The sequence below is a fragment of the Budorcas taxicolor genome, chromosome 19 (assembly GCF_023091745.1).
Source record: "Budorcas taxicolor isolate Tak-1 chromosome 19, Takin1.1, whole genome shotgun sequence".
In the NCBI taxonomy this organism is placed as follows: domain Eukaryota; kingdom Metazoa; phylum Chordata; class Mammalia; order Artiodactyla; family Bovidae; genus Budorcas; species Budorcas taxicolor.
Genome location: NC_068928.1, coordinates 38,785,734 through 38,801,669, shown reverse-complemented (window position 1 = coordinate 38,801,669; position 15,936 = coordinate 38,785,734). Strand labels below are relative to the sequence as shown.

Here is a 15,936-nt window from a genome sequence, read left to right as displayed (position 1 = left end):
CCCTGGCAGGAATCCTGCTGGTCAAAGCCAGTGCCCTCCTCCCTCAACACAACACAGCCCTGAATGAATCAGCCAGCAGCCCCAGCCCGGGGATGGGCCTGGCATTCCCAGTGGGGCAGTGCCAGGCTGGTGGTGCCCCCACACTCTCTCCTCTGCCTCCTAGAGGGGCCAACGTGGGAGAGAGGCCAAGGAGAAGGGCTGTATCCCGCCCTGCACCCAGGGACCTCCACCTCAGACAGCGGGGAGGACTCACCAGCTGGAGGATGTCCTCGTCCTTGGGCATGATGGAGAGTTCCAGAGTGTCATCGCTATGGAGACAGGGCAGGGGGTCAGGCCAGGCTGAGGCAACAGGGTCTGGGAGAACAGGGATCCTGGTCGCCAGGGCACCACCAGGGCCGAGGGGGAGGGTGTGGAGGGATTCGGGGAGTGGGCTGGGGGCTCTGATGGGAGAAGGGAGGCAAGGGTGCTCACCTATTCTGGATCAGAGCTATGACCTGGGAGTAGGTCTTCCCAATGACGCTCTCCCCATTCACCTTCACCAGCCGGTCTCCTGGGGACCAGGGGCAGGGTCACAGGTGAGCAGATCAAAGGGTGTCAGTAGCCCCACCTGAAACCCCCTGCATCACATATGGATGACAATGAGCCAGGTAACTGAGACAGCTCACCTGTGCGAAGGCCCGCCCTATGGGCGGGGCCATCATCCTTCACATTCTTGACAAAGATGGTGTCCATGGGCTCCAGGCGGTGCCGGGGGGAGGGTCCTGCTGAGCAGCAGTCGGGTTAGCTGGGGATGGCTACTGAAGGTCACACCCATGCACAGCTACACACACAGGGGACACACACTCAGAGAATGAGCACACTCACACGGACACAAAACAGAGCCGCACATCCACAGGGACACGGACACACAGGACCAGACAAAACACACTGCTGGGAGGATGGAAAGTTACACGGACGCACGGAGTCGCTCCTTAACTGGCTCCTGTGTCCTAGCACCATGCTAGAAACTAGACCTCAGAGGAAGGACAGACGTGGCCCCTGCCCTTCCCGAGCTCATTGTCTAGTGGGGCAGGCAGACAGGCATGCACACACGTACACACACAAACATCACAAGACAAAAGAAGGGTGCCGTAAAAGTCCAGTAGGCAGAGACACCCGCACGCTCAGAGAGTGTCCGCATCCAGACCCAGGGAGAGCTGAGCAAGGCCCTGAGGCTCACAGACACCCTGACCTCCCACCCCACTCCCTTCCCCAGGGTCAGGGATGCAGAGGCCCGCAATCCCAGGACTGGCACTCGCTCCTTGATGACATCACGCTACATCCCAGCATTGCTCCTCTGCTAAGTGCTGGATCCATCAGAGAAACAGGCCTGCACTAGGCCGGGTGGCTCCTCCCCCATCACAGGCCTCTGCAGTGGGGATTCAGAAAGACAGAGTCCCCACGAGCGCCCAGTAGAAGCCTCAGCGGCAGACAGGGAAGCCTGCCTATTCAAGGAGTTCAGCCTTGAATACCCTGGGAAGCCATTTGGGAGAGCAAGGGTGACAGCCAGGGGAGTTAGTCTCATATCTGGAAACAGAAGGACTTCAGGGCCACCCTTATACCCCGAGAACCCTAGTGTCTCTGCCCCCAAGGACAGGCCTCAATCAGCTTTCCCAACCCCAGGGCCCTGCAGGTCCCACCTGAGCCTCCATCTAGGCTGGGAGTAACTCTAGGGCAGGGGCCAGGGCTTAGAAACCCATCTGGTCCCCAGAATACCACCCCCAGTGTGAAATGGACAGGTCCGAGGAAGACAAATGTGGAGAAGAGAGGGAGCAGAGAGTAAGCATATGTGCAAGTGGATACACAGGAAAGAGCAGACAGGGGCCGCAGTCAAGGGCGAGGGTGCGGCAGAATCCACGCTGACCTGCAGGAGAGGGCCAGACACAGAGCGGGACCCCAGCCCAGCCCAGCCCAGCCCACTCCTTACCTCCTCCTCGGCCTCCATTCTCTTCCTCCTGCAGGGGACAGAGGCGGGTGTGGGCCCTCGGCAGCACAGGGGGAAGCCCAGCTTCGACGGGGTGGGCCCCTTCAAGCTCCCCCACCCATCAGCCTCCCCTCTTATCATTCTTCAACTAGCCCAGAAGCCAGAGGGGGAGGGAAGGGTGTCCACGGGGAAGTCACATCCCAGGCAATGTCCCCCAGTCACAGGAGCCCTCTCTCATGTCTGCTAGTCCTACCACATCAGCCCATCTGAAAGCCCCCAACCCAATGGGGGACTCAGGACCCCTTCCCTTGGAGAGCTCGAAGCCCAGTGGAGGAGGGGTCATACCCACTGAACACAGACAGGACCCAGGCGGACACAGATAAGCAGGCATGACAAGTGCAAACAGTGGCTATCAGCTCTCAGAGAATGGGGAGGAGAGGCCTGATTAGTCCCTCTGGGAGGGGGTGGTTTAAGGCAAGTTTCAGGATGGCTGAAAGAAGGCATTAGGGTGAGGTGAGCAGAGTACGCAGGCACTCAGTGGCAGAAATAGGACTCAGTCAGCTGAGCTGAAGCAGAAAGAGAGTCAACACCCGCAAGTGACAAGAGTCAGACTCAAGCTTTCAGGTCCGAAAGGAAAGAACGAGGGAGCCAGTGAAGCTCTTGAGTGGGGGAGAGTAGATATGAAAATGTTTCCAGGATCTAGGTGCAGAGCTAAGAAACGGCCTCAAGGAGACCCACGAGGGAGGTCTCTGGGCTCATCCTCGTGAGTGAGGAGGGAAGGGCACTGCATTTGGGGAGAAATCAGAAAAAGGCAAGAAGAAATCAGAGAGACAGGCCAGGCCAGCGGGGTGCAGCATCTTCCAACTGGATAGGACCTTTGGGGTCATCTTGTCTAATCTGTTCCACAGATCACCCACTTTACAGACGACAGGGTGTGATTTGTCCAGGGCCACTTGGAGACAACAGAGCAGCCAATGCTGGACCCCAGGAGTCTGGGGCACCTCAGCCAGGACAGGAAGCCGCGGGGCTCTGCTGGAGAGCAGTCCCTCGGCGCCCGCCTTCCCGAGCGGGGTGCGTGCCCGCTGATATGAGCTGACAGCACTATGAGCGGGCGGCAGCGGCAGATGGATGCATCTAGACGGGTGAGCGCCCTGCAGGCTCCCGGCCCTGGGCATGTTCTGGAAAGGGACAGAGCCCGTCCCTGGCTTGCCCTGCCCTGCCCTGCCCTGGGGTCTTCCACGTGAGCAAGGTGTCTCTGAGACATAGGCCGACCACCCAGCCTAGACCACTTGAGCTGCATCTGCAGGGCCACCGTCCGGAGGTCCCCTGAAAGAAGGAGGAAGGTCCAGAAAGGGGGGACATTCTGGGGAAGGAAGGACCCGAGGTTCCAGGGAACTGGGAGGCTGGTGTCCTTGGGCATAAGGGGTGAGGCAGTGCTCCTACCACACACCATCAGCCCCTCTTACAGCCAATGAGAAGATCTGGCTCACACCCAGACTCAAACACGGGTGTGAGAGCTATGCAGCGACATGCACACATGAAGCATATATATAGACACATGTCTAGATATACACACATGCGTGTACATGACTAGCATACCATGCACACATGTGTGCATACAAAGAAACATGAGCAGGCACACCGACCCAGGCAGAGAAATCCAATGCCTTGATTCTCTGGCAGGTGGGACTAAGCTCCCTGTCCCTCAACAGCTGTGCAGGCTGGTCCCAGCCCTGGGGGAGGGGAGAAACAGGTTCATGGGCCCCAAAATAAATCGTTCTCCCCTCCTGCTGGGAGAGAGGAGGGGAAGGGAATTGGGCCCTCCTGGGGAGTCCTGGTTCCTGCCTAGGCCCCCCTCAAGCCTTCCTGTTAGGGACCACCCCCTGCCCCCAGCCCATACCGTGGCTCGGTTTGAGTAGCCCCAGTTCCTGGACTCAGAGAACCTGATATTTATTTTAGGCCTGGAAGGGTTCCTAGGGGTCAAATAGATAAATACCCTCAGGTGACAGCAGCAGACATGGAGCCCAGAGAGGGTGAGACTACCCAAGATCCACCGTGAGTTAGGAGCTGTACCAGCACTGGGGCCCAGGTCCCCAGCCCAGCACAGGGCTCTTTCTAGGCCCAGAGCTGAGGCCAGCAAGGGCCGGGGGGCGCTCTGGGAGGGGCCCCGGAGGTCTGTGAGGACGACTGCCCTAGAGCTCAGGCCGCGGAGGGTCAACTAACCCAGCTCAGAAGTGGCCAGTAGGCAAAGGGTCCTTGGAAGCCCATCTCCTGAGAAGCTGTTCACCTTCCAGAGGCCGCGAGTCCCGGGGTTAGGGGAGCATCCTGACTCCCCTACCTCTAGCTCCTTGCCCCAAGCCAACCACCCATTCTCCTTAGAAGACTGAGCCCAGAGCAGATCGGGGGCTTGTCATGTCACACAGGCGACCCAGCCAGGGCCGCCCCTGCCTCTCAGTGCCCCGCTTTCCCAGGCACAGAAGCACCTGGAGGAGAGCACAGAGGAGTCACTCTGAAAGTGCCCTCAGGGCAGGCAAGGGCACGGGCCTACCTTCAGGCTGCAGTGCACGGCGGACTCGGGTGGGTACACGATGAAGTGGCGCAGGGTGAAGCCGAAGCCATCCTGGAGGTTTTTGTGCAGGAGCAGCGTCCGTGGGCCCTGCCAGGGGAGGGAGCGCGCAAGAGAGCACCCATCCCTCGGGCCCGGAGGCAGCTGTGGGAGCAGAGCGAGCAAGGGTGAGATGCCAGTCCACACACAGCCTCCTGCAGCCTGGGGGACCTGGGGGGACCTGGGGGGACGGCCGGGGCCCACCGACCCGGCTGTGCCCAGACCCCTCCTCCCCTCTCCCTTCCTCTCCTACACTCATCAGCCCAACAGTTTCCTTTTCCTTTTTTTCCTCAGTCCCCTCAAGACACCTATGCATCCAGGGAAATGCCAGTGCAGCAAGTCAGGTGTCCGTTCTGTTCAGTTCAGCCAAAGTTCACTGACTCTGGACACACAGCCTTCCTGCCTGGGAAGTGCCCGCTGCACAATCTCACACACACACACGTGCACGCAGACACGGGCACAGACACACCCACATGCACTCACGTAGACGGGACACACCACAAACACCCAGACAAGAATGCTCATGTGCAAAGGTGCAGACACACCAACGAGCACACACGTGCTCACGGAGACACAGACATGTGCACACAACACACACAGGCACAGACAGACTGACACACACACGCATCCTTCAAGAGCAGCAGCAAGAAGACGCGAAGAACCATGAGTCACAAGGGACAGTCCGCTGAAGGGGCCGAGCCCAGTTCCGGTTGGCTCACGAGAACTGAGTGGAGAGCCGGGTTGGGGAGACACTCCACTACCCTCTGGCCACCCCACTGGAGTACTTGGGATTCCCCAAGATGGCAGGGCAGAGGGTGTCTGAAGAGGGTTTGGGGGCACATGGGTGTGTTTCTGGGGCAAGAGGCAGAGAAGGAGGTTAGTGCCTGAGAGGAGGTTCCCTTCAGGTACCCTGCTCAGACACAGAGGGAAAGTGGGTGACAGGAGGGCGTTAAAGTGAAGGGCAGTTTGCCTGCTGAACAGCCAGGACAGCTCCCTCAGGGGTTCACTAACCCCTGATCTCAGGCAGCCTAACCTACCTGGTGCCCCTAATCCAAACCCCTCGGAGAGCGAGAAGCCCCTCTCCTCCCTCAACAGTCCTCATCCCCTCGCTCTTCCTTGGCACCAGGCAGGAGGAGCCTTCAGCTGCAGAAGAAAGGCGCAGCTGGGTGCAGAGGGAAGAAGATTCCGGGGTGAGGAATTCACCCGGCAGGAATTTCACTACGAAATCCCCCTCATTCCCCACCTCTAATGTACTGCAACTCTAATGCACTCGTCCTAAGAAGCCCCTGCCTGCAGCCAGCCACCCTCCAAGATACACATCTGGCAGAAGGCGTGGATCCTGTGCTCAGCCCGAAGCTAGGGATTTCTGCGTGGGGTAGGGGCTGGGCTCCACGGGGCAGGAGGTTTGAGGAGGGAATATCCTCAAATCTCAGAAGATTAAAGTGCCACAGAAGTAACAGGCTTGCTTCATACAGTTCCAGAAGACACAGCCAGGTGGAAGATTTGACAAGGCCAAGTGAAGCTCCTAGCCAGGGAGATCATTCTAATATATACATCTGGAAAGTGACCCAGATGGGGCTGTGAGCGTTCTGTCCTCACAAGGGCCTAAGTGAAAGCTGGACGACCCCCATCAGGGAGGCCGTAGGAGGCCTCCGCCTTTTCTGGCATCAGGCGGAAGGTCTAATGATGCCCTCTCAGCTCCTTCCACTTGTGGCTATAGCCTGGACACTCCCACTGAGTCCCACACACCCACGGGGGTCTGAGGAGCCCAGAAGAGAAAATTCTCTGGGAATTCTGCTGAGATCTGAAATCCCCTGGATTTCCTATCTCTGCTGATCTGGCAAGGAACAGATGAGGAAGAGAAGAGGGCCTCTGGGGACCCTCCACTGCCCTCTCCTACCAAAACCCCTGCTCCTGCCTAGCGTGGAGTGCCTCCGCTGCACGTCCTCCACCAGGCTCTGAGCTGAGGCTGTGTGCAGGGCCTATTGTTTTGCTGGTGTCCTGGATTAAGGTTTAAGCCACCAGCTGCCCCAGTGATGAGAAGTGGCTGGGACAGGTCCCCGCACGCCCCCCGCCCCTCCCCCAGCACACATCCTGCCTGAAGCTGCCAGCTGCCTGGGGGTACCACTCCCTGGGGAGGAGGGGCCTGTAATCAAGGGCAGTGGACATGCCTTTCTCTCTCGGGTCCTCTCCTCACCCAGGCACCACTGGCGCTCCCTCCCTTATCTCTGCCTCTCTTTCCTCTTTTCCTTCCTTCCAAGGCCCCTTCCCCCATCCCTGCCAACCAGGCGCCTGAGAATGTCAGTGTGGTAATCCCCCTGACACAGTAACCACAGCCCTGCCTGAAGAGGAGACACTGCAGCCCCCATCAATGACCAGATTTGGCAGCCCTTCTGTGGGAAGTTCTTCCTTAGGTTTAACCTCAGTCCTTCATGCTATGTAACCTCAGTACACATGCATGTTTCCTCTGCTCTCCTCCCATCTGGGACAGTGCTGGGTCTTGCTCTCATCTTGCCGGGGAGGGAGGTGACAGATGAAGAAACAGAGAAGGGACCAGCAGTGGAAAGTCATTAGACTGGGAAGAGGTACAGCTCACACACACATCCCCATTTGTGCTATCTGAGGTAGGTACAGAGACAAGAGGAAGGAGCGAGGCAGGCTCAGGGGACACAGGGACATCACCAAGTAATGCCCCCTAGTCCAGATCCACTTCCAAACGTTCCCACCCTCAGGTCAGGAGAGACATCCAGAAATTCCCACTGATGGTGGGAGAAGGGCAGGTGGCCCCAGGGCCACAAATAAGACAGAACTGGACATGTGATGGGCTGGCAACACCAGGAGCTAGAACCCAGGAGTCCGGCTCCTCCCCTCCCCCAGGAGCATAAAGAGGTCATTGCGGGGAGCACAGCGTTCACGCTGGGCATGGTGCCCACTGTGACTCACACCCTGCCAGCCTGGTCGATCTCGGACCTCAGAAACACTGTCCCCACCCCAACCCCCCCCCACCCCAGCCATGTCAGTCCTCACCCTGAGGTCACTCATTACCTCCTTGGCCCGCTTGAAAACCCTGTGTGTCTCTGTGCCCAGGTCCCCTCCCAGGGAGAGGGCAGAGTTCTGACTCAGGGTCACTGTCAGCCCAAACTCTCCAGGATTCCATGCCCTGGCATCTCTTCAAACAACCCCGGTCCTTTCCATCTTTCTCCCACCTGTAAACCAAGAGGCTTGAGCCCAATGCAGGCCACCACCAGACTCGGGGTTGTCATCCAGCACCCCCAGAAAAGGTCTCAGCCACCACTCTGCCGCCCTCACCTGCATCTCTCCAGCTCCTCACTCCCTCCCCACTCCGGGGCATGGGTCCCCGGAAGACTGGGCCCCTCGCCCCGCTGGCCCCCGCGGCGCTCACCCTGGCCGGAAGCGCCCCCGGTGCGCCGCGGTCGCTGTGGCTGAGGCAGGGCAGCCAGAGGCAGCGCGGCTCCGGGGCGCTGCAGTCCACGCCGACGGCGCGCTCCCAGCGCCAGCCCCCGGCCCCCGCGCGCTCCACGCGCCACACCGCGCTGCCCACGAGAGCCGCGGCTGGCGGGGGCCCCCGGGGCCGGCCGCCGCCCCGGCCCCAGCGCGCCGCGGGCCCTTCTTCCGGAGCCCGGCGCGCCGCGCGGGGGCCGGCGGCCGCTCCTCGGCGCCCGGCGGGCGGCGTCCTCGGTCCCCTCGGCGGCGGCGGCGGCGGGCGGGCCCCGGGGGTCCCCGCCCGCCCCCCGGAGCCGCGGGCCCGGGGCCCTGGGGCCCCGAGGGGACGGACGGCCCGCGCGGACAGCGGCAGGACGGCTGTAGCGGCCCCGCACCTCCCACGCCTCTCCGCCGAGCGCGCCTGAGCCCCGACACACCGGCGAGTCGCGCAGGGCAGACGCCTCCCCCTCCGGGGCGGCCCCTGTCCGCGGCCGCCCCATCCCACACACACACACACCCACACAGGAGAGGCCCTGCGCAGTGCCCCCGCAGTCACACACTGCACACCCCGTGCAGGCGCGCGCGCATGCATACACACACACACTCACGCACACATCCCACTCACAGGAAAACTCTCCGTACCCGCACGCACCCGCTATACTCCTTCCAGTCCAAAGCTCACGCATCTTGCTGCGCCCCAGAGAAAATACACACTCGCATGGGTACACATGTAAACATACACCCAATCCACCTTGCCACACACACATCTAGGCACCCCACACCCTCCCCCCACAGGCACACTCATGCTCCCTAAGTCCACATGCCCCACAGAAACACGCACACAAGCGCACTACACCCCTCATACACACGGTGTGCTTGGAGGCCCTTCTTTATGCACACGCTTTGGGCACCCTCCCATGGGTATAATGGCCCCCACCTCCCACTGAGACACACTTGCAAGCATATCCACTGTGCCCTTAGACGCACACCAGGCCCCCTCCTACCCACCCATCCCTACCCACACTCACACACCCCACAGGGAGACTCACAAAACCCACAAAGGCACACACCTATAGGACTTGTACACACTACTCAGCACATCCACTCAATGCATTGCTGCTGTGCCCCCGCAGGTCTCTCTTTCACACACACACACACACACACACACACACTCTCACACGCACTGCCCTGCACAAGGAGCAGCTCTCTCTTATACCACCCTGTTTCACAGTCATGTTGTACACTTCCCACCACCAGCCATGGGAACGTGTAGCCGCCCCACTTCCCCAGGACCCCCTGCCCATTAGCTCGACCCAGAGGGGACACCACAAGCCGACAGCGGGCTCCAAGCTGGCCCCCACTTCACCCCCAGCACGTGAGTCAGACAGGAAGCCGGAGTCACGGCAGACCCTGTCCTCCGCCCCTTCCTGCTCCCTCTCTTCCCAGGCCCCTTCCCGGGTGGGGTCGGCAGAGGCCTGGGCTAGCGGGTGTCACCACCGCTGTTTCTAAGCACTTGACTGTTCAGCGTGTGCTTGTCGCACACAGTGGCTCACTGGGGTCTGGGGCCGCTGCCCTGGCCGTTTTCAGAGAGGGAACCAATAGAAACCCAGGAGCACCCAGTCTGTGAGGGCGGCACTGGGACTCCAAGCCCAGAGCGCCCTCATTCCAACTTTGATCTCACCCCTAAACTCTAGCCAACACCAGGGAAGGAAGGCTGAGGGCAGCAGGGAAGAGACCAGCCAAACTCCGCTCTCAGATCTAGGAGTCAGGGAGGGAGAGGCATAGGGCTGGGCCCTTGCTGGGGAAGCCACCAGAAGGGAGAACCAGGCAGAAGAGCCAGCATCCCTTCCCTCCCTCATCTCCATCACCTGCTGTCCTGGGAAAGGACAGGCCAGGATGAGGATCATGTGGGAGGCAGAGGAGAGAGACAGAGGGGCACAGGGAGGACCCGAGACCAAGGGGCAGAGGGAGGAGAAATAAAGGCCCGTGCGGGTGGGCAGGAGCGAGGGAGGAGGCGGAAGGGTGAGGGTGAGGCGTGTGGGGCTGGGAGCGGTTTTGTTCTCCTGTTTCCTGTTTGCTGCTAGCTGGGCCCCCAGTGCAGGAGCCAGACCCCCACCCCCTCCCTGGCGGAAGCCAGACGGGAAGAGGGAGGCTGCCATCAGAGCTGAGTCAGGAGGGCTTGGGGCAGAGCTGGAAAGGGCCATCCATGGTCAGGGGGAGCAGGACTCCTGGCATCTCCATCAGCAAGCTCCCCATCGTTAGAAAAGCAAGGCCTCTGGGTCAGGACCACTCCTGCCTTTGTCATGCCCTCCAAAAGACAGGGCCTCAGACCACCTGGACTGCCCAGATGTCCTCAGACTCTGCCACCCCAGATGAAGGGCTATGACCATAGGGACATCCTGACTCAAAGCCTGACCTGCTTTCCCAGAAGGCAGCCAGGTAGTCCCTCCAGCTGCCTGATTGCCTTTCCTTTTGCTGCAAGTCTGGTCCCTGGTTCTGAGAAAATGGGCTCACTCTCCCCTCTCGTACCCCACGGAGTCTCATGGGCAACAGGTGCTGACATGTCCGTGTGTCCAGATCAAGAGCCCACCTCCCTCCCTCGAAATGGGTGAGGGTTCTGAGGGCTGCGGGGAGAGGCGAGGTGGACAAGCAGCACCAGGTTTGTGTTCTGGGCTGCAGAGACCTGGGAAATACAGGCCATCTGTGACACCCATCTCCTGGCAGGGGCAACAAGGCCCCCAAAAGCAGATAACAGCCTCCTTCAACACAAACCGACACCTTCCCCACCCCACCCTCTCCACCCCAGCTTCCTCGGTAGGAATGTCAGGTGCAGGGTACATATAGTAGGGCCTAGAAATCTATACACAGCTTGAATAAATGATCCTCCAGGCCTGGGGAACCTCTCAGCCACCTCCCCCATTTCCTTTGGGAAAGGAATGTGGGGTGGGCCCCAGAGTGCAGTCAGGGAGGGGGCCAAGGGCTGGGAAATACCAGGCGTAGCTGAGATTCTATTCCAAGCCTTCCTGCCTGGTGTGAGTCCTCCCCTACACCCTCCCGGCTTCCTCCCCCCAAATCAGGAATTACCCCGCTGAGCAGTCTCTCCCATCATCCTCTAGTTTGACCAGCTTGCAAAATCCATTCAACCTTATCTTCCTGAAGGTCCCTGGGGAGGACTTGGGGACTACACTCCCAAAGGGAGGGCATCCAGTCTTCCTCTCTCCAGATGAGATCATCCTTTACTGTTTGAAAGCACTTTCACTTTATCTCATTTGATCCTTACCCTAAGAACTGGATATGTGAAATTGTTTTTATACCCATTTTTCAGATGCAGGAACTGAGACTCAAAGAGGACAAATAACTGATTCAAGGCTGACTTTTACTAAGCTGGGACCATCCTAGGATTCTAACTGACTCAAATCTCTTTCCATTATCCTCTTATTTATCTATCCAGGAACCTGAGTGCCTGCTGAGGGCCAGGTGCTATGCTGGGGGCTGGGACACCTTAGAAGATAAGACAAATGCAGACCTCACCCTCAGGACACTTACAGTGCTATCCTAGCTCCTGAAATCTTCAGGGGTCTCCAGTTCTAGATTCAGGCCCAAGCCAGATGCCTTCACCCCCACCAACAGAGACCCCCCCACACACACCAAAGGAGCCCCTGTGTCAGGGATTCAAGGCCTCTTCTCTCTGGAAAGGGACAGCTTGTTTGGGGGTGGCATTCAGGGCCTCCCAAGTTAGCCTTTGAACCAGAGGGTGGACGGGGCTGGTGGAGCAGAAGGCTGCAGGGGCCAGCCTGACAACCGGGAGCTGGGGAAAGGAGAGCATCCTGGGGCCCAAGGGTCAAGTGAGAGGTGAAGGAGGGAACGGACACTGCTGAAGGGCATGTGGTTCAGGAAGTGAGAGAGAGGGGTCTCTGGGCAATTTGCCTGCTTTTACTTCCTCTGGCTTGCTTAGTGCCTCCTCCCAGAACATAGGCTCCAAACTCTGAGACAAGCAATGCAACCACCCTAAGAGAATCATGTGGAATTTCCAAAGGTCTGACTGGTTCCATATGCCCACTGCACATGACCAAACTGGGACCCACTGACACATGTTGGGACCTGGGACCCTTTGCTGCAGTGCTTGCCCCTGGACAAAACTCTCCTCCAGCAACAAAATGCAAAGAAACTATACGGGACTAAAAATAACTGTACACATTTACAGTTGGGGCAAAATTATGGACTAAAGATACAAAGAGACCAAAAAAACCCAACTGCCACTTTTGAAGAGCCCAGAAGAAAAGCAGGAGTTTGGGAGAAAAAAAAGGGTATTACGAATGCCCTCTATATTCAACACCACCAGAGGGGTGGGCAAAATACCTAAGACACCCTTCCAGCCTGACTCTTGGACACACCCCTCCCCTCCCCCCATATAAGGAACAGGCCTGCCCCTTCCTCAGGTAGCAGCAAGCAAGGGAACTTGTTTGTTCTCTCTAGACTCTGCTGCAGCAGGGGCCCTAATAAAGCCTTGCCTGAATTTCCTGTCTGGCTTCTAGTTAATTTTTATTGATTGGGGAAGGCTAAGAACCCTGGTCGGTATCACCATAACCACTCCACAACCTCACATACAGACAGAGCAAATCCTCTGCCAGCCGGTCCATCCCAGGCATGCAGGCAATGTGACACCAAGGCATGCCCGCCCGCCCACGCCTGGGCCTCTGACCCCTGCCCCAGTCTCCCCGCTCAAGGGCGGCGCCCCCTCCCTCCTCCTCCACCCTTCTGCCCCACTCGGATGCCTGATTCTCAGCACCGCTTGTGTGCAGCCTGACGTGCCACAACAGGCGAAGCTGACAAGCCGGCCAGGCAGGCCCGGGTCTCCCCAACATTCTTCAGTGTGCAGATAACCCGCGTCACTGGGAACCTGAGGACCCCATACTTGGTCTCACCTGCAGGCAGTTGAGGAGGGTGGCTCAGAGGGTCTCTCCCTATCCAGGGTCAGTCTTGCCCTGAGTGGGGGTGTGGTGACACTCCTCTCCCACTCTGAAACTGGGCCCCAGGAAGGCTGGGGGAGGGGAAGTTGAGAGAAAAGGGAGGAGGAAGCATTTGTGATGCCAGAAATCCAGGGGGGACCGACAGTCTCAAGCAGCACCAAATCCCCTAGTTTTTCCAGGAGCAGTATGGCTTGGGCTTAGCACGTGGACTCCAGGGTCCTCTGGAGTCCAGAAGTTCTGGGTCTGTGTCCTGTCTCTACTACTTCCTGGCTGTGAGACCTTGGGCAAATTACTTAACCTCTTTGAGCCTCAGCTCCTCACCAATAAAAAGGGAATGACACAAGTTCCACCTCATAGGCTGTTGGGAAAATTAAGTCAATTAAAGGAAGTTCTGAGTAGGAATTCAATAAATGCAAGCTTTTGTTTGTTGCTTTTTCTTTTAAACGGCTTTTTTATTGAAGTATAACTGACGTGTAACATTATATTAGTTTCAGGTGTAAAGCATGATTGGATATTCATATATATTTTGAAGTGATCACTACAAGTCTAGTTAAACATGTTACCACACTGCAGATTTTTTTTCCTGTGATGAGAACTTTTCAGATCTACTCTCTTAGCAACTTTCAAGCATATAATACTCAATACTCTATTATTAACTGTGGTCACCATGCTATACATGACATCCCCATGACTTTACTTTTTGACTCCTTCCACCCATTTCACCCACCCCCCACTTCTGGCAACCACCAGTCTATGAACCTGGTTTGGTTTTTTGTTTGTTTGGAGGGTTTTCTTTTTAGATTCCACATATAAGTGAAATCATACTTACAGTATCTCTCTTTCTCTGATTTATTTCATTTGCCCTCAAGGTCAGTGCAAGATGTTTTCAGCATCTTTTGGATATTCACACTCTCACACACCCAACCACACTCACGTTCAGACATACAAACAGCTCAGCCCCACGTACACAAAGACACAGTGACACGTACAGACGCTCAAGAAGGTCTGTACAGACCCAGGTGAACCTATTCACGTGGACATCACCATCATCTCCACTGCCAGCCCCCTACGTGCCCCACCTCCCCCTAATAAGCAGGGAGGACTCATCAGGAGCCCCCACACTTTTGTAGCAGAACTTCTTCAGGCCCTGAACCTTGTCTGTAGGCCCTTTGGGAATGAGGAAGGAGCAGCCAACACGAGACCCCAGGACAGAGCCTGCTCCCAGCAGACAAGGAGCATAGCGAAGGTGCCAGGCTGGCAGGGCCTCCTCCCAGCAGGAGAGCCAGTGCCCTCCTCAGGGACACCAGAGGGAGGGGTCTTTCCTCGTAGTGGGAAATGAGCACTTCCAGAGCAGGGTGAGTCTGGAGCCAGCCACAAAGTAAACAGCTGGGCCATTGCCCAGGCAACCGTGGCCCCGGCGTGGGCTAGGGCGCACCACAGGTCCTCTCAACCCCTGATTTACTCCACTCAGCAGCCCCTCGACTGTCTCAAGGCATGCCCTTTCGGTAGCCATTCTGATCTCTGGGCCTGTCTGGGGACTCATCAGAAAGAAGAAGCCGTGCTTTCTCCATCAGATTGGGCTCTTTGAGAGCAGGCTTGTTGTTGTTCAGCCCTGTTAGTCCAGAGTGTCTTCCCAGCAGTCAAGGCCTGTGTCCTTCCCTCAGATTGGAGAGTGCTCCAGGGCCTGGCCTGAGTCTCTCCCACTAGACTGAGAGTTTCCTAAGGATCATAGCTACTACATTTTCAGAAATGTATTTGTACGGCTAGAGTGCTTTGTCTGTAGTAGGCTCTCAAAAAGTATTTGCCCGATGGTCAGAATGTGGACAAACTCGATCTCTTGCGCTTTGCTGGTGGGAATGCAAAATGGTTTATTTGCATTTTCAGAGACTGGACATGTGGACGTAGAAGGTGAAGGAGAGGAGGGGATGAACTGAGAGAGTGGCGTTGACACTACCACGTGTAAAACAGATGGCTAGCAGGAAGCTGCTGTAAAACACAGGGAGCCCAGTCCCACTGCTCCGAGATGACCCAGTGGGTAGGGTGCGGCAGGTGGGAGGTAGGCTCCAGAGAAAGGGGATATGTGTATATTTATGCCTGATCTCCGTTACTGTTCATCAGAAATCAACACAACATTGTAAAACAATTATATTCCAATTTTTTAAATGGTAGAAAACAATATGGTGGTTATGGAAAAAATTAAACACAGAATCACGATATGATCCAACAACTCCACATCTGGCCATGTGCCCAGAAGAAGTGGAAGCAGGGACTCAGATACCTGTACAATGATGTTCACAGCAGCATATTTCATGAAGGTTCCCTTTATGGAAAGGTGGAAACAACCCATTACAGATGAATTGGATAAACAAAATGTGATATATATATATATATATACACAATGGAATTTTATTGTCTTAAACTCTGACATATGCCACAATATGGATAATCCATGAAGACATTGTGAATTGAAAGTGAAAGTCACTCAATCGTGTCTGTGACCCCACGGATTGTAGTCCACCAGGCTCCTCTGTCAATGGAATTCTCCAGGCAAGAATACTGGAATGGGTTGCCACTTCCTTCTCCAGGGGGTCTTCTTGACCCAGGGATGGAACCGGGGTCTCCTGCATTGTAGGCAGATTCTTTACCATCTGAGCTACAATGACCCGTGAAGACATTATATCCGTGAAGACATTATGCTACGTGAAATAAGCCAGATCAAAAAGACAAGTATTGGAGCATCCCTGGTGGTCCAGTGGTTAGGGCTCCACACTTTCACTGCAGGGGGCACGGGTTTGATCCTTGCTCTGGGAACTAAGATCTGACATGCCACGTGGTATGGTTAAAAAGCAAAAAAAAAAAAAAAAGAGAGAGAGAGAGAGAGACAACACTGCTTTAAAAAAGAAAGATAAATATTGTATGATTCTGCTTTTATGAGATACCTAGATTCACAGAGA

At 56.9% G+C, this 15,936-nt stretch overlaps 1 protein-coding gene across 1 annotated transcript in view; it reads right to left on the bottom strand.

Moving 5' to 3' along the window:
• Nucleotides 1–15,936, bottom strand: part of ARHGAP23 (Rho GTPase activating protein 23) — a 69,317-nt gene that overhangs the window by 41,126 nt on the left and 12,255 nt on the right. The window contains exons 2-6 of the mRNA XM_052657556.1: nucleotides 4,512–4,673; nucleotides 1,967–1,994; nucleotides 666–761; nucleotides 472–550; nucleotides 254–308 (exon numbers count right to left, since the gene is read on the bottom strand). Of these exons, the coding sequence (XP_052513516.1) occupies nucleotides 254–308; nucleotides 472–550; nucleotides 666–761; nucleotides 1,967–1,994; nucleotides 4,512–4,673 (420 nt within the window). The remainder of the gene's footprint in view (nucleotides 1–253; nucleotides 309–471; nucleotides 551–665; nucleotides 762–1,966; nucleotides 1,995–4,511; nucleotides 4,674–15,936) is intronic.